The sequence below is a fragment of the Leucoraja erinacea genome, chromosome 10, assembly GCF_028641065.1.
Source record: "Leucoraja erinacea ecotype New England chromosome 10, Leri_hhj_1, whole genome shotgun sequence".
NCBI classification, from domain to species: Eukaryota; Metazoa; Chordata; class Chondrichthyes; order Rajiformes; family Rajidae; genus Leucoraja; species Leucoraja erinaceus.
In genome coordinates this window covers 45333647-45361232 of record NC_073386.1, presented here as the reverse complement: position 1 = coordinate 45361232, position 27586 = coordinate 45333647, and the positions used below count along the sequence as shown (strand labels likewise).

At 40.7% G+C, this 27586-nt stretch overlaps 1 protein-coding gene across 1 annotated transcript in view; it reads left to right on the top strand.

The window, feature by feature from the left end:
• The window catches only part of pde4dip (phosphodiesterase 4D interacting protein), a 364533-nt gene that overhangs the window by 290364 nt on the left and 46583 nt on the right, over positions 1–27586 (top strand). The window contains 4 exon segments of the mRNA XM_055642108.1: positions 439–555; positions 7193–7724; positions 8618–8853; positions 9524–9575. Of these exon segments, the coding sequence (XP_055498083.1) occupies positions 439–555; positions 7193–7724; positions 8618–8853; positions 9524–9575 (937 nt within the window).

Below are 27586 nucleotides of genomic sequence, written 5' to 3'. Positions count from 1 at the left end.
CGATAGAGAAACTAATTCGAAAAATCAACATAGATTTATACAGATAAATGCATGAGACAATTAATTTTTTGGGAAGTGTCTTGGATGTTTAAATGGAACCTTGGAGCCCATTTGACAGTGTCCCATAAGGCTCTTCTTGCAATAAGTGAGGTACATTATTAATCGGGTATCCACATGATGAGAAAGGTGGCAAGATATTGGTAGCATGTCAGCAGCTTAGTTTGATGACTTGTTGATATGATGACGGGTTTATCTGTATTTCTTCTGCATAATTGACCAACAGAATACTGGGATGACAAGCCACTGAGGAATAATACGTTATTCTCTAATAGGTTATTTAAATTCCAGGGTACTGGGGAAACCTACAGATCTGAATGTTGCTTCTTGACTATGACTTTTAGTTCTTCCCTCTTATTGTGATGTTTGTACATTCCCCAGCTGAATCATCAGTGGAGCAGGACAATAAACAGGTGCAAGTGGACTTGCAGGACCTCGGTTATGAAACTTGCGGAAGAAGTGAAAATGAAGCTGAAAGAGAAGAGGCCAGTAGTCCAGGTAAAGACAGGAACATCTCTGTGATGGAGACTCTAGTTTACTTAAGTGAATGTTGCATTGTGCTAAGTAGTTCCAGCATGAAGGATGATCTGCAAAGGGAGACCCAGAAGCTTGGTCGGTCATCCTTCCTAGCTTTCTCCAATGTGTTACAGTACCCAAGAGTAGAAATTTGAGTTCACACTTTGTAAATGGAGAGCTGATATTTACTAATAGGACCTGCTGAATTGGGTCTCTGCTCGACAGTATATAATTGGATCCTCATCTTCCTCATCAGCAGGCCTCCATCATAATAAATTGCTAATAGCACTTCCTCTTTATTGACCATCAATGTTTGTCCACTTTATAGAGCTCAAAAACAAGAAAGGTGTCATTGCTATAATAGGATTTATTATAGACCTCCTAATAAACCTTCAGATAGATTACGGAAAACTGCAAAAGCAACGGGGCTGTTGTAATTGGCAACTTTAACTTTCCCAATATTGATTGGGACATCCTCAGTGCAAAAATCTTAGATGGGGCTGAATTTGTTAGATGTATCCAAGAGAATTTCCTGAAACACTCTGTGCTTAGTCCAACTTGATGAGGGATCATACTGGACTTTGTATTGGGAGACAAGCCTGGCCAGGTGACTGGTATATTCAAGAGCATTTTGGGAACAGTGATCATAACTCCATAAGTCTCATCACATGGCCTTTGAGGAATATAAAGAAAGGTGAAAGGAACGAGGCAATTAGAAGGACCAAAAGGGGCTATGAAATGTCATAGGTAAGTCGGATTATAGGAAATCCCAAGGATTTTTATACATATATTAAAAACAAGAGAGTGGGACCACAAGGATAAAAGAGGATAAGATTATGCTTGGAGTCAGAAGATGTAGGCGAGGTGAGAAACGCGTACTTTGCATCTGTCTTCACCAAGGAGTAAACGGAGGGTAGTGCAGACAGCAATTTATGCAAAGACAATTCGAGATCAAGAGAAGATAGTGTGGAGCTCTTAAAGATCATTAAGGTGGATAAATCCCCAGAACTAATGGAATCTATCCCAGATATAGAGAACCAAGAGATGAGATTGTAGGGGTCTTAATGAAGATCTTTGTACCTTCTCCAGCCATAGGCAAGGTTCTGGAAGACTGGAGAGCAGTCAATGTTATTCCGTTGCTTAGGAAGGGAAGTAGAGATAATTCAGGAAATTATAGATCTCACAGAATTTGTACATTCTCCACGTGCCCTGCGTGGGTTTTCTCCAAGATCTTCAGTTTCCTCCCATACTCCAAAGACTTCCGGTTTCCTCCCATACTCCATGAGCCTCACGCTGGTGGAGTGGAAGCTATTGAAGAGGTTTATTCAGGATATGCTCGCTCCCAGTTGGAAAATAATGAGATAGTTAGGGACAGTCTGTATAGTTCTGTCTGTGGCAGGTCATGTCTTACGATCATGTGTGATACTTTTGAAGAGACAAAGGTGATCAATGTAGATAAGGCTGTGGATATTGTCTACATGGATTTTAGTAAAGCATGTGATAAAGTCCCAAAGTGCAGAAGAAACTCTGTGGGTCAGGCAACATCTCTGGAGAACATGGATGGGTGACGTTTCAGATTGGGGGCCTTCTTCTTCAGGCCATCGTATCCCAACTCTGATCATCTCCCCTGCATAGCCTCCAACCTTATCATTGCCCGCTTCTATGTCTTTTCCAATATCCACAAACAGGAATGTCCTGGCAGACCCATTGTTTTTGCCCGCTCTCCCTCCTAGAATTCATCTCCAAATATCTTCATTCCATCCTTTCTATCTTCCATCCCATCCTGTCTCCATCCTTGTCCAGTCACTTCTATCCTACATCTGAGACACTTCACATGCCCTTCAATTCGTCAATAACTTTCTGTTTCTTGGGCCCCACTGCCTAACGGTGGCGGTCACGGTGGAGCAGCAGTAGAGTTGCTGCCTTGCAGCAAATGCAGCGCCGGAGACCCGAGTTCGATCCCGACTACGGATGCTGTCTATATGGAGTTTGTACGTTCTCCACGTGACCTGATTGGGTTTTCTCCACGATCTTCAGTTTCCTCCCACACTCCAAAGCCGTACAGGTCTGTAGCTTAATTGGCTTGGTAAATGTAAACAATGTCCCTAATGGGTGTAGGATAGTGTTAATGTGCGGGGATCGCTGTTCGACACGGACCCAGTGGGCCTGTTTCCACCTCTAGACTAAACTAATCTTTACCATGGGTGTCCAGCCCAGTCCCTTTCCACCTTCATCCCCCACCGGGAAGATCTCAATGCCCTCTGGCACTGTCTGAAGAAGGGTCCCGACACAAAACATCACCTATCCATGTTCTCTGGAGATGCGGCATGACCCTCTGAGTTGCCCCAGCCTTTTGTGTCTTTTTTTGTATCTGTAGCTCCTTGTATCTACTATTTGATAAAGTCCCTCGTGGTAGACTGATTTAGATAATGATGCATGGGATCTCCAGTGACTTGAACTGGCTTACTCATGGAGGACATAGGATTGTGATAGAAAGGTGTTATCTGGCTGGAGGTCTGTGACCAGTGAAGATAGACAGATATGATATGCCATTTATTGTCACTATACATGTACAATGAGATTAAAAGCAGCTCGTACTCAGTGCATACATATAATTTAGCACAAAAAACAAGAAACAGAAAACAAAACAAAAGGGGGGGGGGGGGGGGGATAGGTGCACAATTCTGCGGCGCTATATACATATCTATAAAGGCAAAATGGTGAAGGATGAATAGGTAGCATTCTTAGGCAGATGTTTAAAGATTATATTAAATATTTTAAAAAAAGTTTTAAATATTAAAAATTACAGTTACAATACACATTACAGTTCCAAATTTCAGTACGTGGATAGAATAGATGGAAGTCCGGGTGTTGGGCTGTGAAGTCAGTGCATGTGTGAATTAAGAGTAGTTATGACTTTCAGAAAACAACTATTCATGAGTCTATTTGTCCTAGATTTGATGCACCTATAGCGCCTTCCAGAGGGCAGCAGGTCGAACAGTCCAAACGCAGGATGGGAGCTGTCCTTGATGATATTCTTTGCCCTGCTAAGGCAGCGGGAGGTGTAAATATCCATCAGGGAGGGGAGAGGGCAGCCAATGATCTTCTGTGCTGACCTAGTTACCCTCTGAAGCCTCTCCCTGTCTGCCATGGTGCAGCTGCCGTACCATGCTGTAATGCAGTATGTCAGCAGGCTCTCATACTGCATTACAGATCTGGAGGGATCTGTGCTGGGATCTCTATGGTTTGTGATATATAGAAACAACTGAATGTAAATGTAGATGTGTTGATTTGTAAACGTGCACACAACGGCAAAATTGGTGGAGTTGCGAACGGTGAGGAACACTGTCAATAAATACACTGGGATATAGATCAGCTACAGAATTGGGTGGAGAAATGGCAGATGAGGTTTAATCTGATCAGTTTAAAAGACATTTTGACAGGTATAGGGATAGGGGCCAAATTAGATCATATCGGACTAGCTTAGAAGGGGCATTTTTAGAGACATGGACGAGTTGTGCCAATTGGCCTGTTACTGTCCTGCACTGCAGAGTTTTCATTGAACATGATTCTATTTAAGGGCCGTGTGATGCACAGCTACTACTGCAGAGCCACACGACCCAGGTGCATTCCCAACCTCGGGTACTGTCCATGAAATGTTTTGCACATTCTTCCTGTGATCACCCGTGCTTTCTCTGGGTGCTCAGTTTTCCACCCACATTGCAGAATCATACTATTAGGTTAATTGGTTATAGTATAGTGGGGAGTTAATGGGTATACTAGAGAGAACAGGTTACATGGAAGTAAATGGGATTACTCTAACAGCTGGGATAGGTGCAAGTTGTCGAATGGCCTTCTATGTTGTAACAAAAAATGAATATTACTTAGTCAAGCTAATTACAGCTACAGTGGATGAAATGGAATAAAAGAGAAATAGAATTAATCGGGATTGATATTTACAGGGAGACGGGGAGATGAAGTAGTGTGGAATTTGGATGTTTTGAAGAGTTTAACAACAGCACTTTAACAAAATGGGAGGGGAGGGGGGCTAGTTAGTCAGTTTCAGTCAGTTTCATTTATTGTCATGTATACCGAGGTACAGTGAAAAGCTTTTGTTGCGTGCTATCCAGTCAGTAGAAAGACAATACGTGATTAGTTATAAGTTATAATATCTAAATGACCTCGGGTCATTCCACGACATCATCCCTACCACAAGCAATCCTTTATGACATGATCCCACCTCTCTCACATCAGAAGACAAACAGGGAACATTTCAGTCATGGCAGTTTAAAAGAAAGTTATAGCAAAGCTTGGTATTTCAAACATTAATTTTCTGGCATCGCCAAAAATAATTGTTTCCACTGGTGTATAAATGGACAGTCTCTGCACTGGACATAATACCACCTGGTTGTCCTCGAATGCAGAGTGTATTCAGAGAACACTGAGGTATTTTGCAACAAAGTAAGTGATTCGAACAATTAATTAATGATCTGATAATTTGGTTGTATTTATGAATGATGCTTCATCTTGCTATGTTCTCCTTTTGGGGGTGTTTCATTAATAATAACGACCCAGGTTTCATTAGATGAAGCTTGGAGGGAGCAAAGGTGTGGTTAATGGGGGAAAACATAGCCAAGGTTCTTAAAAAAACAGATTTGCTCAGATTCTGACAACCTAAACCACATCTCACCAAATGACTGGCAAAATAAATAGGCTGTCAAAAGGCAGTGGGGAAAAAAATCCCTGGTGATTGGGAGAAAGGAGAGAGACCACAATCAGAAGAGAACCCATGATAGGCTGTGGAAGGGTCTCGACCCAAAACGTCACCCATTCCTTCCCTCCAGAGATGCTGCCTCTCCCGCTGAGTTACCCCAGCTTTTTGTGTCTATCTTTGCTTAAACCAATATCCGCAATTGCTTCCTACACATAGGCTGCGCAAGGGCTGGTGAAACTGAAAGCTTCCCTAAGGAATGGGGACACTTTATTTGGATGGAGAACATTAGGTGGACATTAGGACAAGTAAATTTGTTTCGGAGAGATGGGATATATTATTGACAAGTTTAAATTCAGGCAAACATAGTGTAGCTGGGACTGAAGTAAATTTAACTGAGACATCCCACCCAGGCTGAATCTGAAGCTGACCCAATGAATTGGCAATAAAATGTCCAGAGATACGTACCTAGACATGATTACCACTGCTTTTCCTGCCAGCCAGGCTATGAACTCAGAGAGCAAGAAGTGAAAGAATTACAAATAATATTTAAGTCCTACCTTTAAATTTTTCTTGCTATATTTTCTCCACGTTTCCAAGCCTTCCGAGGGAAATTTTGGGGTGACCACATTATGTAAATGTAGATGATCATGTAAATGATGCAAGTCAGTAAAATGCTAATCCCATGTGGGGCCTGACAATACCTTAATTTGAATTGGGAAAGGATAGGAAAAAGATAAATAAACCAAAACGATCTTATTGTAGAGTGTTATATGTCTTTCTATCAAAATGTTAGATAATAATAACCCAATGAACAAATGATCCTTTTATTTTTAGTGACTTCACAGTTTTATAGTCAACACTGACTACATTTACAGGCTGGTCTTGTGCTGCCTCTCTCAGATTCCTGGCAAATAGGCCTCATCCGTGCTGCATCAATCAATGCATTAACTTATTGAATTCACTGAAATTGATTGTTTGGATAATTGTTTTTGCTGCACAACTTGAGGCGGCACAAAGTTGCTGCCTTACCGTTTCAATCATGACTATGAGTTGTGCCTTGTACAGCGTTTGTACGTTCTCCCTGTGACCACGTGGGTTTTCTCCGAGTGTTCTGGTTTCCTCCCACACTCAAAGATGTGCAGGTTAATTGGTTTCTGTAAAATTGAAAATTGTCCCTAGAGTGTAGGGAAAGTGCCAGTGTACCGGCTGATCGCTGGTCAGCACCGACTCGGTGGGCCGAAGGGCCTGTTTCCACGCTGTATCTCTAAAGTCTAATGCCTTTTTAAAACAAAAACACAATTATAGAGTGATATAGTGTGGAAAACGGCACTTCGGCCCAACTTGCCCACACTGGCCAACATGTCCCAGCTACACTGGTCCCACCTACCTGCATTTGGTCCAATGATGGTGAAGATCTGTTAGTGGATAAAATATTTTTTGCACAATTTTGTATCATACAGTTATATATAACATTTTTGTTTCACCACACAAAGACTGCTGGATTTTTAATACATAATTGAAAGAGTTTGTAAAAGCTATTTAATAACTCAGAAGTGCTAGAAAAGTTGATGGTTATCACAACCTATATAGGGCACAAAACTAAGTTTATAGTGATGTACCATCTTGTTAAGCTGTGAAATTTCCGTTTTATAGCCAAAGTATTGAGTAAGGGAAAGATTGAACTGTTATGTTCAAGTAATCCACAGATATTGAAGCATGCAAAAACACATGCAGACACAGGCCCAGGCATACAGTCTTGTGGGCAAAATAATCAGAGATATCTATGGCATGTTGCAGTTCAAAGAAGAGTAAATAAAAATAAGTACAAATTGTAACATAACAAAGAGGAATTAACTGTATGCAAGAAAAAAATAAACTAACTCATTGTATTATTTCCTAATGCAGACTACGGTGAAGTTGATTTGCAAGAACAATTGTACCCAAAGAAGAAAATGGCCCAGCAAAACTCTACCCTCGGGAAACAACGCTCCTCTGCCTCCCACCCTGTCTTTTCCCTTCCACAGTCAATGAAGTCTTGCCTGAGGAGGGAGCTTACTTATGAAGATGATGGAAAGTTTAATGACATTGCCATACTGCACCAACATGTCGATGACCTCAAAGCACAACTGACTGAATCTGACAAGGTCATCCGGAGCTTGCAGTCTCAAATCCGCTCCTTCTCAGAGACTAGTGATTATGCCTCCAGCCTCGAGAGACTGCAGAACATTGCACAAGGTGATGTATTTGAGGCATTGCAGCTTGATGAGCAGGAAGATGATGACGAGGCCTGGCAGTCTGATGGAGGTGACCATTGCCAACCAACGACGGGGTCCAACACAGAAATAAAGAAGCTCATTCACAGAGTTACCAGTCTAGAATCACAGCTCAAGAGTGCGAAAGTGGCAGGTCCTTCGGCTAAAATTGCGTCCTGGTCAGGGTAAATATAGAAAATCATTCTTTTATTGACCATTTTTTTCCCCCTTTCCTTTTAAAATGATGCTTCTCATTTGAAACGCGTGCTGAATATGGTTCGTTTGAATTGATTACCTCATCACCACTTTAAGACCATCTTTAAGATACTTTTCAATCCGCAAGATTCTATTAGTGACATCGAATAACCAGCGATTCTATTCTGGTGACGTTGTTAGAGAGAGGAAGATAATCCAGAACACTGGAAGAAATCCCTACCCAACCTTGAAGTGCTTGATGAATTTCAAAACAGAAAGTTGGTTTTAAGTCACATTTGCAATTTGTCACCTCAACACTACAGTCCATGTACTTCGACTTTAATGTGTGTTTCTAAAGCGTGAATTGGATATAACACAGGCTGATGAATAAGGGAATACTATCTGTATTGAGCAGGCCAAATTAGTAATAATGTGGATTTTATCGGGAACTAGAGAACCAATTAAAAGTTTGTTTGGAAATGTGCAAGCAGAAACCAGAAAACATTTTATTAAATTATATAACTTGTGGTCATGTTATTTCTAGTTTTCAGTGACAATAATTAAACATAAGTATTACAAAGACCCTTTTCTTAAAAATCCTGCAGAAAAATAATGTTACTGCGAGCCTGAAACCCCCTAATCCCCTTTTCCCCAATAACACATTTGGGGAATATCGATAAACAAAACAGGAAAGCAGCTGCCATGTTATAACAGAACTACCTGTACTATTTTCGTACTACACTAAAACATCGCCATAGATTTGTATGCTGAAATAGGGCTGATTTTATAGCTACTGGACACCCCTTCACTACATCAGTGTGTTTACTTTCCATCTGATCTTTTTTTCTTTTTTCTCATTATTCAATTCTGCTTTGAATTCCAGGAAATACGACTGTTTGATCCAGATCCAGGCTCGAGAGCTCTCCCACCTCCGTCAGAAGATGCGTGAGGGCAGAGGCATCTGCCACGTACTGAAACAACACCTGGGAGATACCACAAAGTCCTTTGAGGAGTTGCTCAGAGCGAATGATATTGACTACTATATGGGGCAGAGCTTCCGTGATCAACTGGCACATGGAAGCCAACTGGCAGAGAAGATCACTCATAAACTGACTGGTCGTAAGTTGTTTTTTAGTTCCCTTGAATCAGCATTGTTTGATTATACCATTATGGGGTGCGGTGTCGTATAGTGTCATGCTTATTTTGGTTGGAAAATCTTGCTTCAACTGCCACAGTGGTGCAGGTGGTAGCACTACTGACTCATAGCACCAGATACCCCGGTTTGATCCTAATCTCATGAGCTGTCTGTGTTGAGTTTGCACGTTCTTCCATTTGACTACATGAGTTTCTTTGGGTGCTCTGGTTTCCTCCCACATCTCAAAGCGATGCAATTTCCATGTTATAACTCTAAACTAAACTAAACCTGTATGCCTATATGATTAATCAAATTGCCTGGTACTTAACATGTAGCTACTGTATGAACCCAAACTACTGTCAATGTTTGATGCAGCATTAATTCATCATGGCACCATTTTTGTGTTCTCCAATTTCTGATTGTGTCTGATCAGTAACATCAAAGAAATGAAGGTGCACTGGAGTGATGGCACGACTCTCCTCCTTATTCTTTTGAGCTTTCACCGAGCCAGGAATACAGTCTTCTTTTTGCTTTAATGATAAACCTATGTTTGTTTAATTTGTTTTTAAACATTTGACATAATTGGTAATTAAAACAGGTTTCAGTGAACTTTCTTTTCAACATTGTAATGTAATCTCTCTGTATGTACTACAGGAGTCCCTTTGGATAGCAGCAGCAAAGGAGACCAGGAGCTATTTGTTGCCAGGTAAGGCGCTGGAGAAATTATCAACGTTCATCAGGTAGTCGAATGATCTTAGTATAAGAACACTGTGATGCTAACATTCGGCAACTTAATCCCTTCGTGTGAGATCCTTCTTGCATATTTTTATCACTACTGTGAAGGAGGAACTTCAATGCAAAACAAACACATTAAGCATTCATATCCTATTATCCTGTGTTATATTACCATGGTCACCGTATTTACAAGATATTATTATCCGCTCAAGACATTTGACGATAATCATGGCATCATTTTATGTCTGATTCTCTGATTTCTGATTGTGTCTGACCAGCAGCAACAAAGGAAGAAGAAATGAAGGTGCAATTGAATGCTGGGACTACTGTTCCCCGTCCACATAGACTTGCATTGGATTTGTGTAGATTCAACTCTACAGATTATCTTCCAATATCATCCTTGATTCATCTAGTGCACATCTAGTGCAGTGCTGATTGGAATTTCAGAACCAACATATATGGTGATAATGTTTTTAGAAAGCATTATTTAAAGAAATTGTGGTGCAATATATATAATTTTTGTGAATTTGAGAAGGAGCTTGATGTGGATTTTTTTTAAGTTTGTTAGAAAACTGCAGGCATACTGTATGAGGGGACCTGATAGAAGCAAAAAAAAAGTAAATAACTGGTGTTTCGCAATGAATAGAAGTTTTGCACTGGGTGTGCAACATGCCCATATATTTGAAGCTGTTAAATTGCATATCCAGATCTTGCACCTGAAACTGCTATGTTCTTCCATGTCAATGTTCTAACATCAGCATTGGGCCTTTATCTATATGGCACCAAAATTGCAGCTGCACAAAACATAGGTCAGTCCAGACTTGGAGTATTGTGTACAGTTCTGATCACCACCCTACAGGAAGAATGTGGAGTCATCAGAAGAAGATATTCACCAGGATATTGCCTGGAATGGAGGGCTTTACTTATAGAGGGAGATTGAATGGAGGAGGTTGAAGAATGGCCTTACAAAAGTTGATACAGTTTTGAGAAGCATATGTAGGGTAGTTAGTAATATATATCTTATGGCGGGGGAGTCCAAAACTCAAGGTTTAAGGCGAGAGGGGAGAAACTTAAAGGATATCTGAAGGACAAGTTTATCACAGTGGTTGTTTTATGGAATGAGCTGCTGGAGGAAGTGGTAAAGGGAGACAGAATGACAGCACTTTAGAAGGCATTTGGACTGTTGCTGGCCTGTTAAAGCAGAGATAGGCATCACAATTAGCGAGTTGGGGAAAGGGCAGCAGAGATGATCCAGAAAATGGTGAACCTCACATCAGTGGCAGGGAAGCTATCGGAGAGGTTCTTTCATGATCAGGTTCACTTCTATTTGGAAGAGAATGGAATAATTAAGGACAATCAACATGGCTTTGTCATAGACAGGTCACGTCTTACAGACTGTTTTGCGGTGGTGAAGAAGATGATTGACAAGGGTCGTGCAGTAAATGTTGTCTACATGGATTTTAGTAAGGCATTTGTTAAAGTCCCATTAGTAGTAGGCTGAACCAGAGATGCATGGGATCTCATAACCTGGTAGTTTGGATTCTGAACTAGCTTACCCATAGAAGACAGAGGGTAGTTGTGGAAGGTGGATATTCTGGCTAGAGGTCTGTGGCCAGTGGTGTTCAACAGGTATCTGTGCTGGGACCTCTGTTGTTTGTGAGATATCTAAATGACATGGGCATAAATGTAGATGTGTTGGTAAGTAGGTTAGCAGATGACACAAAACTGATGGAGTTGCAAACACTGAGGAAGGCTGTCAAAGGATACCATGGGATTTCGATCAGTTACAGAAGTGGGCAGAGAACTGGCAGATGGATTTTAATTTGAACAAGTGTAAGATTTTGCACTTTAGGAGATCAAATGTAAAATATACAGTTAATGGCAAGACACTTCACACCATTGAAGTACAGAGGTATCTTGAGGTCCAAGTCCAGAACTCCGTGAAAGGGCTACACAGATAGATAGATAGATAGATAGATAGATAGAGAGTGGTGAAGGATGTGTATGGTATGCTGGCTTTCATTGGTTGGACATTGAGTATAAGAGACAGGAAGTCATGGTGCAGCTTTATAAAACTTTGGTTTGGCTGTTTTTGAAGTATTCTGTGCAATTTTGGTCACCCTATTACAGAAAGGATGTGGAGGCTTTGGAGAGGTTGCAGAAGAGGTTTACCAGAATGCTGCCTGGATTAGAGGGTACTAGTTAGAAGGAGAAAAACTAGGATATCTTTTATCTGGAGGATCAGGTTTGAAGGCAGACCTGATAAAGGTATATAAAATTATAAGAGACATAGATAGGGTAAATAGAATCTTTTTCTCAGGGTGGAAATGTCCAAGAATAGAATACGTGGCTTGAACGTGCGAGAGGCAAAATTTAAAGGAGATGTGCAGTGAAAAAATGTCTTACAAAGAGAGTGGTGAGTGCCTGGAACATGCTGCCTAGGGTGGTGGTGGTGGTGGTGGAAGCAGATACAATAGCAGTGTTTAAGAGGCTTTTGACACATGGATATGGAGGGACATGAAGAGGAGATCAACTTGGCATTCTGTTAGGCACAGACCAAAATAGCCTGTTCCTGTCCTGTATTGTTTTATGTTCTATGATCAGCATTTAGCTAAGGATTATTGTCCCATTGATAAGGAAACAGAATGCACAATAGAAGAGCAAGCTAATGATAAGCATTAAAAAAAACCATTATTACTGCTCCTTTAGAATACACATAAATGGAAAGATTACCTGAAGTTAATATGTCCCTCATAGACTACACAAGGACAAATTATATTGGTAAATAAGGAAATAAGGCAAACAAATATTTGATGTTTTTGAACAAATTAAGAGAGGCAAGCCCTCCCAGACACAATGGAGATTCACTGGTCTAGTGAATTACTGATTTTTTTTAAATGATCAAATCACTGATATTATAAAAGTGTGTGGTATTGAAAGGCGATGTGTGGGACCACATGCCCTGTGGGTTGTTTTTGAGAGAGGTGGTAATGGGGATAAATGAAGGCCATTTTCCAAATGTTCTATTCATTATAGAATGGCTTCCATAGATCTATAGGTAGGTAGGTAGGTGACAGTAATAATTAAGAAAGCAGGGAGAGAGGATTCTGAACTATTGATCAGTTGGTCAGGCTTTAGTAGTAAATAAAATGCTGAATTATTATTAAGGAAGAGGTGAAAGTATACATGAAAAATAACAAGTCGTAGAGTCAACTTTCGGATTGCCAAGTCCATGCTGGCCTTTAAACATCCATTTGCATTTGTCCTATTTTGTTCTTTGCACATTTTCATCAGCGCCTGTCTCAACTGCACCCTTTTATCCCCAATTCTACAACTCGCATTAAGAATAGGTGTAATCTATGATGGCCAATGAACCTACTAACCCACATACTTGTGGGGGGTCTGGGGTCAGGGAGGAAACTTGTGTCTGGAGCAAACCCATGTGGCCACAGGGAGAACATTCAAAGTACACAGAAGCACCAAAGTCTGAATTGAACCTGAGGCATTGTGATACTATGTCGCCTCCTAGTTGTATCCGAGGAAGGTCAACATGGATTTATGAAAGGGAAATCACTGACAGTTTTTTTTTTAGATTGTAACAAGCAGAATAGATATGATGAACCAGATAACCTGAACTACTGAACTTTGAGAAGGCCCTATTAAAAATATTTAACAAAATTAGACAGCACATTATAGTGGATAATACACTGGAATGGATTAAGGATTAGTTAATGGATTGGGAAAAAAGAGTAGGAATGTGAGAGTAATTTTTGCATTGAGAGGCTCTGACCTAGCATCAGCTCTGACCTAGCTGCAGCAACTGTTCACATTCATAGATTGCAGTGATTTGGATAAGGGGAAGAAGACTGATATATTCCAATTTGCAGATGGTACTAAGCTAGGTGGCAGTGTGGACTGTGAAGAAGACACAGGGGCTTTAAAGGGCCTGTCTCACTGTATGAGGTAATTCAAGAGCTCTCCCGAGTTTAAAACAAAAATCAGACTTGTGGTAAGTGCGTAGCGGTAGTCAGAGCTCGGGACGTCTCCTAGCGGCTCTTGACGCTAACGGCAGGTACTCGGGAAACGCTGTAAGCTTGTGAAGCTCGTGAATCAGGAGAAACTCGGGAGAACTCTTGAATTATCTCGTACAGTGGGACAAGCCCTTAAGGAGATACAAATAACCAAATTTGCAAGATACAAATAAGCAAGGACATGGCAGATGGAATATGGTGTGGAAATAATGTCATCTAATTTGCGAGAAAAATAGTCATAAAGTGATACACTGTGAAAACAGGCCCTTCGGCCCAACTAGCCCACACCGGCCAACATACTCCAGCTACACTAGTCCCACCTGCCTGCATTTGGTCCATATCCCTCCAAACTTGTCCTATCCATGTACCTGTCTAACTGTTTCCTAAATATTGGGATAGTCCCTGCTTCAACTACCTCCCCTGGCAGAGCTTGTTCCATACACCAACCACCCTTTGTGTGAAAAAGTTACCCCTCAGATTCCTATTAATCCCTTCACCTGAAATAAGGAATAACTTTTTAAATGGCAATAGAAAGGTCTTGGTTAGTAGAGGGAGTTGCACACAAATCACTACTAATAGGTTTGCAGATTCCGTAAGAAATTAGGAATGCAAATTGTATGTTGGACTTGTTTAGGAAAGGATTTGAGTACAAGAGTTGGAACAACACTTGTTTAGTGTCCCAATAAGACTGCACCCAGAACATTGTGATCAAGGCTTGTGTTCCAGAAAGAACAAATATTCTTCTGCAGTCGATATTAGTAAGGTACCCAGAATGATCGTAAATCATCTTTTTCCGTGGCAAATCGGAGATTAAAGAAAGAAAGCAACAATCCAGCAACCAGGTATTAAGGGTGGAGTTTATCATTAACAGGGAGATGGTATTGAGATAAGAGTTAAAATAGGAAATGCTCTGCAAAGCCGCAGTACTAAACCTTTGCTGACTTATTTGAGATGCATCAGACAACATCTGCCCCCTGACCATTTAAACTATGCTCCATATGAGAGCCATCCTTGGAGAGTGGGAAGCTGCAGTCAACCATGCAGAAGTGAGACACATGAGAGGGAGAGAAATAGAATATGGAGATATCCAGGTGGACACAGACGCTTGAAGGAGGAAACGTATCGAAGGAAGAGACATATGGCAACTGAAAGGGAGATGGGACTGAAACCAACTGCGAATATGTATACACGCAGAGGACAGCAAAAATAGGGGAAAATAAGATCGAAAGCGATGCATGGTCTTGAGTGATTCTTCTTTTGGTACCATTAGATGGTAAAATCCTTGGAATGTATATAGAATATCATGGCATATTGCCCTCTTTCATGTCTGCATTTTCCTAAATGTAGAATGGATTCCAGCAAGCATGAATTTTGAAACGGTTCCCCAGAGGTAAATTTTAAAACTCGGTGCAGACAGGGGAGCAGGTGCTGTGCTAACGGCAGAGATTGCAGCTTCAGTATAAAGCTGCTCAGACTGTTCAGTTAAAGGCAAAGTATACTGTAACAGCGGAGCTTCACGAGTTGAAGGCATCATCGGCATAAAGTGTAATCAAAGAACAGCAATATGGTACAAGACTAACAGAAATGGTTATGGAGACATTGTGGCACAAAGGAAGGCAATTCAATCTTATTCTTCATATCATTGTTATAGGATTTTCTCTCCCTCTCACCCTCCCTCTCCCCATCCCTCTTGCTCCCCCCCCTCTCCCCTCGCTCCCCCTCTCGCTCCCCCCTCTCCCTCCCTCTCTCCCCCTCCCCCCCTCTTTCTCCCCCCTCCTCCCCTCTCGATCCCCCTTCTCTCCCCCCCCTCCCCTTCTCTCTCCCCCCCTCCCTCTTCTCCCCCCCCCTCCCTCTCCCCCCCCTCTCCCTCTTTCCCCCCCCCCTCCCTCTTTCTCCCCCCCCCCCCCCCTCTTTCTCCCCCCCCCCTCCCTCTTTCCCCCCCCTCTCCCTCTTTTCCCCCCCCCTCTCTTCTCCCTCTCCCTCTCCCCCCCCTGTCCCAGTACTTAGTCTGGTCATCTGGTCATTAATGCTCAATTTGGATTTTGACATGACGACTCGACTACAAGCCTCGGCATCTTGGTGCAAATATGTAAAAATTAGGAATTATACAGTTCAGATCTCAGTCTGGCACAAAGGCACCTTGATCAGTGGAAATCCGGGGGAGCGGGAGGGGATCTTTTCTGCTTAATGGGAGTCGTAGCCACTACAAAGGATGATAGGTGTGGTTATCGGAAGTCCATCCTCTCAGCCACTGTACATGTTTGCTGAAGCTCCCCAGGACAATATCATCGGCTCATATGCATCTCTTCAGATAACAAAGCAAACCATGCATTTGTGCATTAAAAACAGAACAGCATGTAGGCATGGGTTATAAGTGGGAAGTAATATTTGTGACATACAACTGGCCGTATGGAAGAAAAACAGTCTCATAATCGCTCCAAAACCTTTACTGCCATTATCATCGTAGAGTCCTGCACCATCATCAACTTGGCAATCATCATTGATCAAAATCCTTAACTGGACTCGTCACATAACAGACTATTCAGAGACTGGTTATCATGCTATGAGTCACTAATTTCCTAATTCTCCAAAACAAATGCAAAATTCACCCTCGTTGCTGTGCTTAACACTGATTTATTAGTACTGAAATAGAGATTAACTGACACCATGTGATTGCTTTAACTCCAACTAGAAAAAGCTTGCAAGATTATTTTCCCCCTGGAGAGCATATCATTACTTCATTAATAATTTTAACTGGAACTAATTTGTAAAGAAATATTGTTATCCAGTACGCTGTGACTTAATCAAGATGTCGGGCAATTAAACACCGTTAGGCAGAAAGAGTTGGTGATCATCTGTAAGTGTATAAAATAAAACAGAGGTCAGAAATATGAAGAATTCTTTCACCTCATCACAGTGAGAGATTTATCCAAATGTAAACTCTGGAAAAAACATAAAACAATTCAAGAATATGTTTGATTTGATTTGGCAATATCAGTATATGAAACTTGTCACTAACTTTTCAATTTAAATTTGGATTTGCATTAAGGGCTATGACCCTTCTTGATTACTTCTTCAAAAATCTCAATCAAATTTGTGAGACACGATCTCCTGCACACAAGCCAAGCTAACTATCCCTAAGCAACTTATGTTTAAGAGGGAACTGCAGATGCTGGAGAATCGAAGGTTACACAGAAAAGCTGGAGAAACTCAGCGGGTGCAGCAGCATCTATGGAGCGAAGGAAATAGGCAACGTTTCGGGCCGAAACCCTTCTTCAGACTGATCGGGGGGGGGGGTGGGTGGGGACAAGAAAGGGAAAAGGAGGAGTAGCCAGAAGGCTGGAGGGTGGGAGGAGACAGCAGGGGAGCTGAGGAAGGGGAGGAGACAGCAAGGACTAACAGAATTGGGAGAATTCGATGTTCATGCCCCCGGGGTGCAGACTCCCCAAACGGAATATGAGGTGCTGTTCCTCCAATTTCCGGTGCTGCTCGCTGTAGCCATGGAGGAGACCCAGGACAGAGAGGTCGGAGGCGGAGTGGGAGGGGGAGTTGAAGTGCTGAGCCACCGGGAGGTCAGCTTGGTTATTGCGGACCGAGCGGAGGTGTTCGGCGAAACGATCGCCCAACCCATCCCTAAGCAACTGTTGTCTTTCCAAATGCATGTATGATTTTATTCCTCAGAATATTCTCCAGTAACCTTCCTACCACAGATGTAACTTTTGTACCACAATTACTTTCTGGTCTGTAGTTCCCAGGTTTTACTTGTGGATTTTAAAAAATACAGGCATAACATTAGCCGTCCTCCAGCTTCCTGGCACTTCACACGTGTCTAACAATGATTTGTATGTCTCGGTCAAGGCTCCTGCAACTTCATTTCCAGCTTCCCATATTGGATATATCTGATCAGGCATGGGAGGTTTATCTTCCTTCATATATCTTAGGATATTCAGCACCTCCTTGACTGAAATTCAGACTGTCCACAAGATTTCTCAATTAAAAATTCCCAAGTTCCCTCATCTTCATGTCTTTCTCTGCAGTAAGAAATTAAGAGAAATGGTCATTGAGAACCTTGCCTATCTCTTGCAGGTCCACGCATCTGAGGGGGCCCTAATCTCTCACTAGTTAGCCATTTGTCCCATGATATATTTATAATATCTCTTTTATCCCATTCCTCTTTTATCCTATTTGCCAAAATGATCTCATGCCCCTTTTATGTCCTCATGATTTCCATCTTAAGTATGCCACTCAATTCCCTGTATTCCATCTGGGATATTGTTGTTCCCAGTTACCTATACCTGACCGATATCACCTCCTGTTTCGTGAGCAGAGCCTCAATTTCTTTTGTCATCCAGAGTTCCTTATTCCTATTTTAACTCTCCATCCCATTCCCATGCCGACTTATCTATCCTAGGCGTCCATGCCAGAGTGAGGCCACATGCAAACTGCAGAAACAGCACCTCATATTCTACTTGTATGAGCATTGAATTCTCCAATCTTAGGCAACCCCCCTCCTTTTTTCCCCTCTCTCCCTGTACACCACACAGGCATGTACCTATTTCACGCAGTATCCTACCCCACTTTTTCTTCTCTCCCCCCACTCCCCCTGTCTTTTCCACAAATACCCCTTCCTCTGGCTTCACATTTCACCCCTCTGCTCTCCTCATCTTTGTCTCTGTTTCATCTCTACCCTTTGTCCAGCCACCTGTCCCTCTCCTTACCTGTATTCACCTATCATTTGTCAGACATTTTCTCGGCCCCACTCCTTCCCCAGCTTTTTCTCTTCTACAACAATCTGAAGAAGAGTCCTGACCCGAAAAGTCACCTATTCACGTCCTCTAAAGATGCTGCTTGACCCACTCAAGCAGTTGGTGTCTTTTTTTTGTAAAGCAGCTTCTGCAATTCTTTGTTTAGGAAAAAAATGCAGATGCTGGAAAAATCAAAGGTAGATGAAAAATACTGGAGAAACTCAGTGATTGAGGCAGCATCTATGGAGGGAAGGAATAGGCGACATTTCAGGTCGAGATCCTTCGTCAGACTGATGTCGGGGGAGGGGGGGGGTCGGGTAAAAAAAAGGAAGAGGTGGATACAGTAGGCTTTGTGGGAGAGAGGATGTTGCGAAACTGTCTTCGGAGAGAGGAGGAGAACTTCTCCATAGATGCTGCCTCAACCGCTGAGTTTCTCCAGCATTTTTTGTCTGCAATTCATTGCGGCTCCCAAACTTTTTTTTGGATTATAAGACATCCACTTCACCCGCCAACACCTCCATCCTCACACCTCTTGTGTCGTCTGATCTCCAGCTCTGGTCCAGGCACATTCACCTGCACAACATTCCTCAGTGGTCAGTGTTCTGATTCTTTCCATATTGGACCATATTGCAACATTTACTTGTTTTCGCTTAGTCTTATTGAAAGAGTGACTGTTAATGGCTAATCCCGATGCCCCAGGCCACTTTTTTTTAAAGAAAAAAAATAATTTTTTTTTTTTTAAGAGCTGAGCAAATTATCCCTTCTTCTCGGGAGTAAATTGGTTTAGAACTTCCCACACTCGGGTATTGAACAGTCTGCTGCAGGGCATTACAGTTTGATTTCAGAGCAATCCCTATTGAATTCTGTTAGCATTGATGGAATTTCATTGTTACCATGGGATATCCTGCAGACATCTTTTTGTGGTATGCTCATGGGCTTTCTGTTAATCCTTCTATTCAACTTCAAATGCAAATGAAGCTTTTGCTAACCAGGCTGCAACCTGTCAGAACTTCTCCTTCTTGTCGAGTCCACACACAAGATTAGAAGTCGTTCAGCCAGAGATGAAAATGCTTCTCGGCATCTGCATACAATGATGTCTGTCTTGCATTTCTTGTGGAAAGATTGGTGGAAACAGGGCCGCGACGTGAACGCCCTTTCCTTGACCCCATGTCAGAACTACCATTTATACCATTTATAGAGCCGTTCAGATTTTTTATTCCATTGATTAATAGGCCAAATTAGTTTATGTTGTCACCAATGTCACTGAGATTTGTAGTACAATGAGAACAACCTGTTTGCTTTTTAAACTTCTACTGATGATCGTACTCAGCCTTCTTAATCTGTAGGACAAATAGAAAGTGCGTGTGTGGTAAAACATGCAATGTATTGTCCACTTTCATTTAACATTTGTTGGTGTTCCAATGACGCATTTATCCTTGGACCTTTTGATCTTCCAGAGCTCTGCAAAGAAGATGATCCTGTGAACAGATGTCTTGGTGAAGGCATAGCAGAAATGCTAGCTGGCACAGAGTTGACCCTTCTAAAATCTGCAGAGAAAGATGAAGAGACGCAGGGAATCTACCTCTGCCAGAGCAATCACATAGAGAAGAGCAGTGGTCTTAAAGGGGTAGAAAGGGCTTTGCAATCTACACCATTTCCTATGGCCCTTATTGGTCGTCTTCTTATCGAGTCCACACACAAAATTAGAAGTTGTTCAGCCAGAGCTGAACACACTTCTTGGCATCTCAATCAAATGCTTTATTGTCATTCAAAAATACACCAACAGAAATTTCGTTGCATCTGGCTCACCGTGCAACATAAAATAACAAAAGGATAAAAAGATAAAATCGATAAATAGATAATAGTGACGGCACATTATATGGAATCTGCATACAATGGTGTCTCTCTTGTTGCTTCTTGTGCGTGGTGGGGGAAAGATTGGTGGAAACAGGGCCGTGACATAAACCCTCTTTCCTTGATTCCACCCTTGTGAAACTTGTAGAGCCCTGCACAACCCTGCTATCAATCATAGATGTATTTTTTTTAATCTTTGTTCCCATTAATACTTTGAAGAGTTCAGTTAAATCCAGAATCTTACTAACTCCAGGGGATAAAATCAATTTTCAATATTATTTTATAGTAACAAAATTTGAAGTTCAGATATTATTCTGGACTGTGCATGCACTTCCTTACCAAGTGTGATGCACATAACTGAATACATACAGTGCCCTCCATAATGTTTGGGACAAAGGTCCATCATTTATTTATTTGCCCCCTACTTTGTAAAAGGAAAAATCGCATGTGGTTAAAGTGCACATTGTCAGATTTAAACAAATGCCATTTTTATACATTTTGGTTTCACCATGTAGAAATTACAGCAATGTTTATACATAGTCCGCCCATGATCCACCCTTAACACATCTATGGAAGCTCACACTGATCAGCTGTAAATTTTCATTCCTTTTGATCACAGCATCCTTAATTGTACACTCCTCCCTGCATTTGTGTCTCTTATGCTTATCTATAATAATATTGTGATATATTGCTAATGTAAAAGAATCTTTCTTGCATTGAGAGTACATAAGGAGATTGTACTTGGGACATGTACAAAATCCTCACCACCTTCCTTTAAGGCTTTGGTAACACCTGAACCTTGCTGATTTGTCATATTTCAATGTATTTATTTTCTGCATTGCTATTACTTGTATTTTTGGTGAGTCCTGCCCAACTGGCTAGACCATTGTAACCTTTCTACAATCTACAATTTTCCTCCTCACTGGAAACCAGATTGTCACTTGCAGTGTCGTCTCTATGTTTCTTTATCACACTGTGTCCAAATACTTCTTACAAAAAGGAAGGGGCTGAGTATTGAACCTTTTGGAACCTCACTGTTAATAGCCTTCCAGTCACAAATATACGACAGCCATTACCTTTTGTTTCTTGTCAATGAGTCAATATTGGGTCCAATTTGCCACTCTCCCTTGGCATACTTGAGTCTTTACTTTTAAGCTGTACCTTTCTTAATAAAGCCTCATACTGGATTCTGTCATTGAAGTGTAACTGGCCTGTAATTACCTGGTTTATCCACCCCAACCTTCCTTTTTAAAACTATGTTATGACTTTAGCCATTCTCCAATCTCTGGCACCATTCCTGGGACCTGAGAGAACTGAAAACTTGAAGACAGTAATTGCAATTTCCTTCCTGGCTTCTTTTAACAGCTTGAGATGCATTTAATCCAGATCTGTCTGTATAACCATTTTCAAAGATGCTCAATTCTTTAATAATTATTTCACTATTTCATGCTCTTTAGCCTCAACTTCGATATTGGCACGACCCCTCTCTTTTGTGAAGACAGTGACATAAAAAAGCATTAAGGATCCTATCTACATCCTCTACCCTTTTGGTCCTTATTTGTAGCAATGTTACAAAATTTTGAGATTTAAAAAATCAAGTCTGCAATTTATCCCATCAGATAAAGCATAACAATAAGTTTAATTTGACACCTAATTCACTTTCATATCTCAAGTAATAAAAAATGTTATGGCCATTTTCATACTCGGAAATTAGCATCTTGTTCCCTATTGATTTTCTATGGACATAACAAAAAAGCTGTGATCGTGGACAGTCAAAAGCCCATAACCTTCTTAAAAATTAAGAGAACTGAATGAAATTTTCAGTTATCATAGATTGAAGCATTCTGAAACAAATATAAAATAATCTTACTTGGATAACCTGAAATTAAAGCATATAATTAGTTAGTTACCCAATTGTAGCTCTTCAATTACCGAACTAAACATCTATCCATTTCTTAATAAATGATTAACGTTTTTAAATAGCCCAAGTGTCCAAATAATATTCACAAATAATTCACAATAAAACATGATTTTTAAATTTCATTTACATCAATTTATAGGCCAAATGGAAGGAATTTAGTGTTCATTTGCTGTAAATTAAAGTCAATTTAAATCGGCTTTCTACTGTGATCCTGTGAACACGCTGGTTTAGAACGTTCACATTGCGCTGGATTTGTGCCCTCAAGTGCCCAGAAAAATACTGCAGGATATAAAGAGCCCAAAATGAACTACTCGCTATAGAAAACTTTACAAACAGGGTTTACAAAACAAGCCCCATTTAATGTAAAAATAAGGTACATACCTTTAATTGTTTGCTTTATAAAACCCTGGGGCTGCGAGAGGTTGCGGAGTGAGAGAGTGATTTTTAAACTACTATAAATATTATACAAGGCCATAAAAACTAATAATACCTTTTGCGACGGGGTCTTTCAGCGATTTTCCATTAATGATTTACTAGGCTGAACATTTTCGATTGGAACAGCCTAGTAAAAATCGCGTTTTAAACCCGCCCCCTCTAAACAGCGCCAAAATCACACACAAGGGGTGGGGCAGATGCTCAGCCACGATTCAGGTAGGTTTTGTAACATACCTATTATTTGGGTCTACTACTTCCTTCGTTCCTTATTTCCTTGCTCTTTATGGGGTTTTTTGCAGTTCTAAAACATTTTTGGAGTTTATTTCATTTTATTTGCCGTTTTTTCAAACCCTCTTTGTTTTCAATTTCCCCTTTGTTTCACTTCTACATTTACCCTAATTCTCCAGTCTAGCAGTAAATTAAACTCACATTGTTTTTTTTTCCTTATCCTACTTTCTATACATTTAGTTACATGCAGAACCCCTGATTTGGAAATCCCACCTTTCATCATTGTGGGAACCTGATCTCTGAACCGCATTCTTAAATGATTCCCATATCCTAGATCAAATAACTGATTCCAGTCCATTTTTGCTAATTCACTCGCCTAATAAAATTGATTTTATCCCTGCGTAAAACCTTTACCCCCTTTTGATCTTCATCTTATTTCACAACTATATTTACTATAATCTATCCTGCAGCAATGTTCTCCCACTGATATCCCTTTCACATAATTAGTAATTCCTTAAAACTGAAACTGGAATTGCACCCTCCATTCGCTCCACATTCCGTGTATAGTCTTCAGAAATGTCTTCCCTTTTTAAATGGTTTCTCCAAAGCATTTGACACATTCAACCATACTAATCTCTGTTCTGCCTGTTTTTAATTGGCCATCTTCATAGCTCTGATCTATGTGGTAGATCCAACCATTTTGAATGCAGGCCACATATCTCCAGGAAAGGTTCATCTACTTGCTCCCATGAAACCAGGTTTCATCTGCAAGCTGATTCTACCCATCTCTTATTGGTTCACTGTTTCTTTTGGCCAATCGACCTGCTCTGTATTATCAGATGGCTTTCTGGCATGAAGCCATGGATGAGCCACGCTTTCCAAATTAACAAAAAAGAAGACTGATATCATTATTTCTGGCTCTCACCATCATTTCCATGTTGTACTAATTCCACTCAATTTATTGACGAGGCTCAACGTTAATTGGAAGAAAAGCACCTCATATTTCACTTGAGTGGTTGACAACCCAGCAGTATGAATATTGACTTCACTAACTTCAAGTAGTTTGACTGCCTGATTAAATGTTGCCTTTGTATGCCTCATTGTCACCTTCCCCGAGCTAACAATGATCTATTCTACATTTTCCTTGACCTTCGTCCCCTTTAAACCCCTTTGTCAGGGGTTAAGGGGGAAAGGCAGGAGAATGGGGTTAGGAGGGAGGAAGGGATATATCAGCCATGATGGGCTGAATGGCCTAATTCTACTCCTATCACTTGTGAACGTGAACTTTGATCTCTCGTTTTCACATCTTATCCTTCCATATCGCTGTCTCCCTCTCTCCTGACTCTCACTCTGAAGAACGGTCTTGAGCCAAAATTTCACCCATTCCTACTATACAAAGATGCTGCCTGTCCCGCTGAGTTACTGCAGCATTTTATGTCTATCTTCGGTGTGAATCAGCATCTGCAGTTCCTTCCTATACCATTCAATATATTGTTTACTCCAGTTCATCACATCTTCTACGACGTGATGCTCATTCTCTTTCTAATTATTTGTTGTAGGCAAAGGAAAGTGGAACTGAAAGTTACAAAGTTGTGTTCTTTTTCTTGTTCCGTTTGATTCTTGTCAACATTTAAACGGTAAACCTGACCCAAATAAACATGAAACACATGTTTCAATATTGACGAGTAGCTAATGTAAGAGTACCTTTCAGACTAAATGTCACAACCAGTAGTGTTGCTGTCATTCCTACTCCAAAACCATTTTTATTTTTCTCTGGGTTTCTTTGGGACTGGATCTGGTCATTAAATTTGAGGCAGATATTTTTAAATATTATTGCCTTTGGGGAAATAACCACAAATGTCATAGGATTGGATTATTTTCAATAATTCTGTGCTTGAACAGATTATCCTGTGAGGAGCAGGGATTTTGTCTGTTGAGTCTAACCGTCTGTGGTACATCTGTGCTTTGTTAAATTGCCAGTGCAGCTGCTAACCACTGACCGTTAAATTTTACCTTAATTTATACTATTCAGTTGCTTTATTACGTAAAACCTAGTTATAGGTCAGTAATGTTTGAACAAAGCTCCAGATTTTGCTATTGGGCAAATCAGTTGATCTTTAATCTAATTTTTTATGGCAGTGCGTTGATGTGTTTTGATGTTGAGTTGTAGGGAGGGAAGGCAGTGGGGAGGAGTAAGGATACTTGAGCATTTAGTCTGGACACTCGCAGGGAAGAGAGAGCAGCACAGGCAATATGTGCTATTCTCTGTGTCAAGCTGTCACCATTGACTTGTCCACTGTCATGTTGCTACGAGATATTCACGATGGTGATTCCTGCTGACATATTGATTAATGATTGCAATTTCTTCCTGGAACTTGATTTCCTGTGCTTTCCTTAAAGTAAAGGAAACTCTCAATGCACTGATCATTGACTGTGGCACTTAGATTCTCCTGGCAGGGAGATGGCTCCTCTGTGGCTGGCCATGCTGTCAAAGAACAGCCCGATCTACCGAGAATCCCTCTTCTCCTTCTCCATGAGTAGTGCCCGTAACCTGGAGAAGGACATGACCGTGCTCCGCAAACAGATGGAGAAGGAGCGAAGCCTGCTACATGGGCAGCTGAGAAACTTAAAACGGCAGCAACAGATCCTGGCTGCAAGCACCAAGGAGGAACTTGACAAGTAAGAGTTGCACTGTATGAATGAGACAATAAAGGTCCAGTGATAGAGAGACTTCAACCAGTTAACTTCAGTTAAGGAATTGTCAATGAGCAAGTCTGTAAACCACCTCCAACTGTGCACGTTTGCAGGCATGTGTAAGCTTATGAGAAGCTGGAAGAAGGGGAAATAGTAAATAGGTATTTCACAGCCGGTGTAAGATTTTATCAATTAATGAAAATGTCTTAAGTTCCTTTTTTGCTAGAAAGAATGTTGAGAATTTATTGTAAGCTTTAGGTACTTAGGATTATTGTGGAATATGTGGATCTCTTTCTCGTAATACAATGGTGATATATGAAGTGACTTATTGAGTCCAACAGGTTACACAGTTACTGTTCATACAGAGATTAATACACCACATATTATATGTCAATTGTTAATGTCCATAGGTTATTACAATTGATCTGCAGTTTAATTTGTTTTATGAACAAATTTATATTTATTGTACGTTCAGTTTGATAAACTGGCTGAGTACAGAACAATACAGCATCTATAAATATAGATTTAGATTGTCAATAGATATAACTCGAGCCTCTGTGTATCTTGACATCTACTGAATATATAGTAGTTTTATATTTCTAGTCTAATGCATATACGTTTATTTCCTATATATTGAGAATTTGTGTCTCAGGTAGAGGTGCTGATTATCACATTATTTTCAATACGTATATATAATTATTATGTATATAAATTAACATAATCTTAATATGTACAGACTACCAGAAGCAATATATGCAAGTTACAGCGGTGTAATACAATAAATATATATATATTTAAATTCATGCACCCCCTGTATTTGGTTTAAATTACTCTCTTATTACTGTCTATCTGCAGTTAATACAAATTAGAGCAACTGTTGTATTTTTAAATTAATTTACTTGAACTGTGGAATGTTTATTGCCTGTGTTATGGGTAAAGAAAATTGGTAGTAATTACATATGCAAGCTAAATAAATCAGTATACAGAGGCGATTCTGTCACTATATATACTGGGTAGAATAGAAGATGCGTACATAGGATATAGCAGTTACTATATACTTGTTGTATAGTTAGTTTAGTTGCTCAATGTGGGAGTCATTATAATTCATATAGGTACAGGTTAGTACAGTCAATATTTATCCAGGTCAATACTGTCACTATTCCTGTGCAAAGAAATTAACTGCAATACAGAATTCAGTTAAATTTGATCAAATTACTGTGCATTTCTCTGTGTTTTTATGTCAGTGCAGCAACATTGACAGGTGAATGCTGCACTGGGTTGTACATTGTATAACAAAAAGTGACAGTTCCAGTACTTGGATGTTTGAAACTGTCTACTGTCTACATGTAGATGTCCGACTTTCAGTTCAGCTGTTTGATGAACCTGGGATTACTGGATTCCTCATGGAGTCCAACGAGAGAGCAGAAGCTTCCTCAGATGTCATGATACTTAGGTCGGAAATCTGTGCATGGAATCTATGCCAGTCTAGCAGCCCATCGCAGTGACAGCTGGCAAGTTGGCCATGTTGGCTGCCAAGGCGATCATGTGTGGGGTATATCATTAGGCCAGATAAGCCCTACACAATGCTGAGGCCCCCTGATAGCATGATGATTACCTTCCCAAGAAAGTGCAAACTCCATGACCAGGCAACAAATGGGCATAGCAGCTTACAGATCAACAGAAGTTCTGCTTCATTGCTGATGCAGGTAAGTGCAGTGCACTCTGTGCTAACATGCTGACTTTATATATAGGTCAAAACAATGATTGTGTGTACGCATGGTATTGCATGCAGTATATAATAAGATAATACAATTGCAGTATGGAGCTCTGCTGGTATATACATTTTGGGTACTGATTATAGGAAACAAAATATATTGAGTCTACAGATCATTTCAGATCCTGTGGCAGGATTAAGATCATAAGGAATTAGAATTAAGCCATTTGATCCATCAAGTCTACTCCGCCATTCAATCATAGCTGATCTATCTCTCCCTCCTAACCCCATTCTCCTCATAACCTCCGACACCCGTACTAATCAAGAATCTATCTATCTCTGCCATAAAAATATCCACTG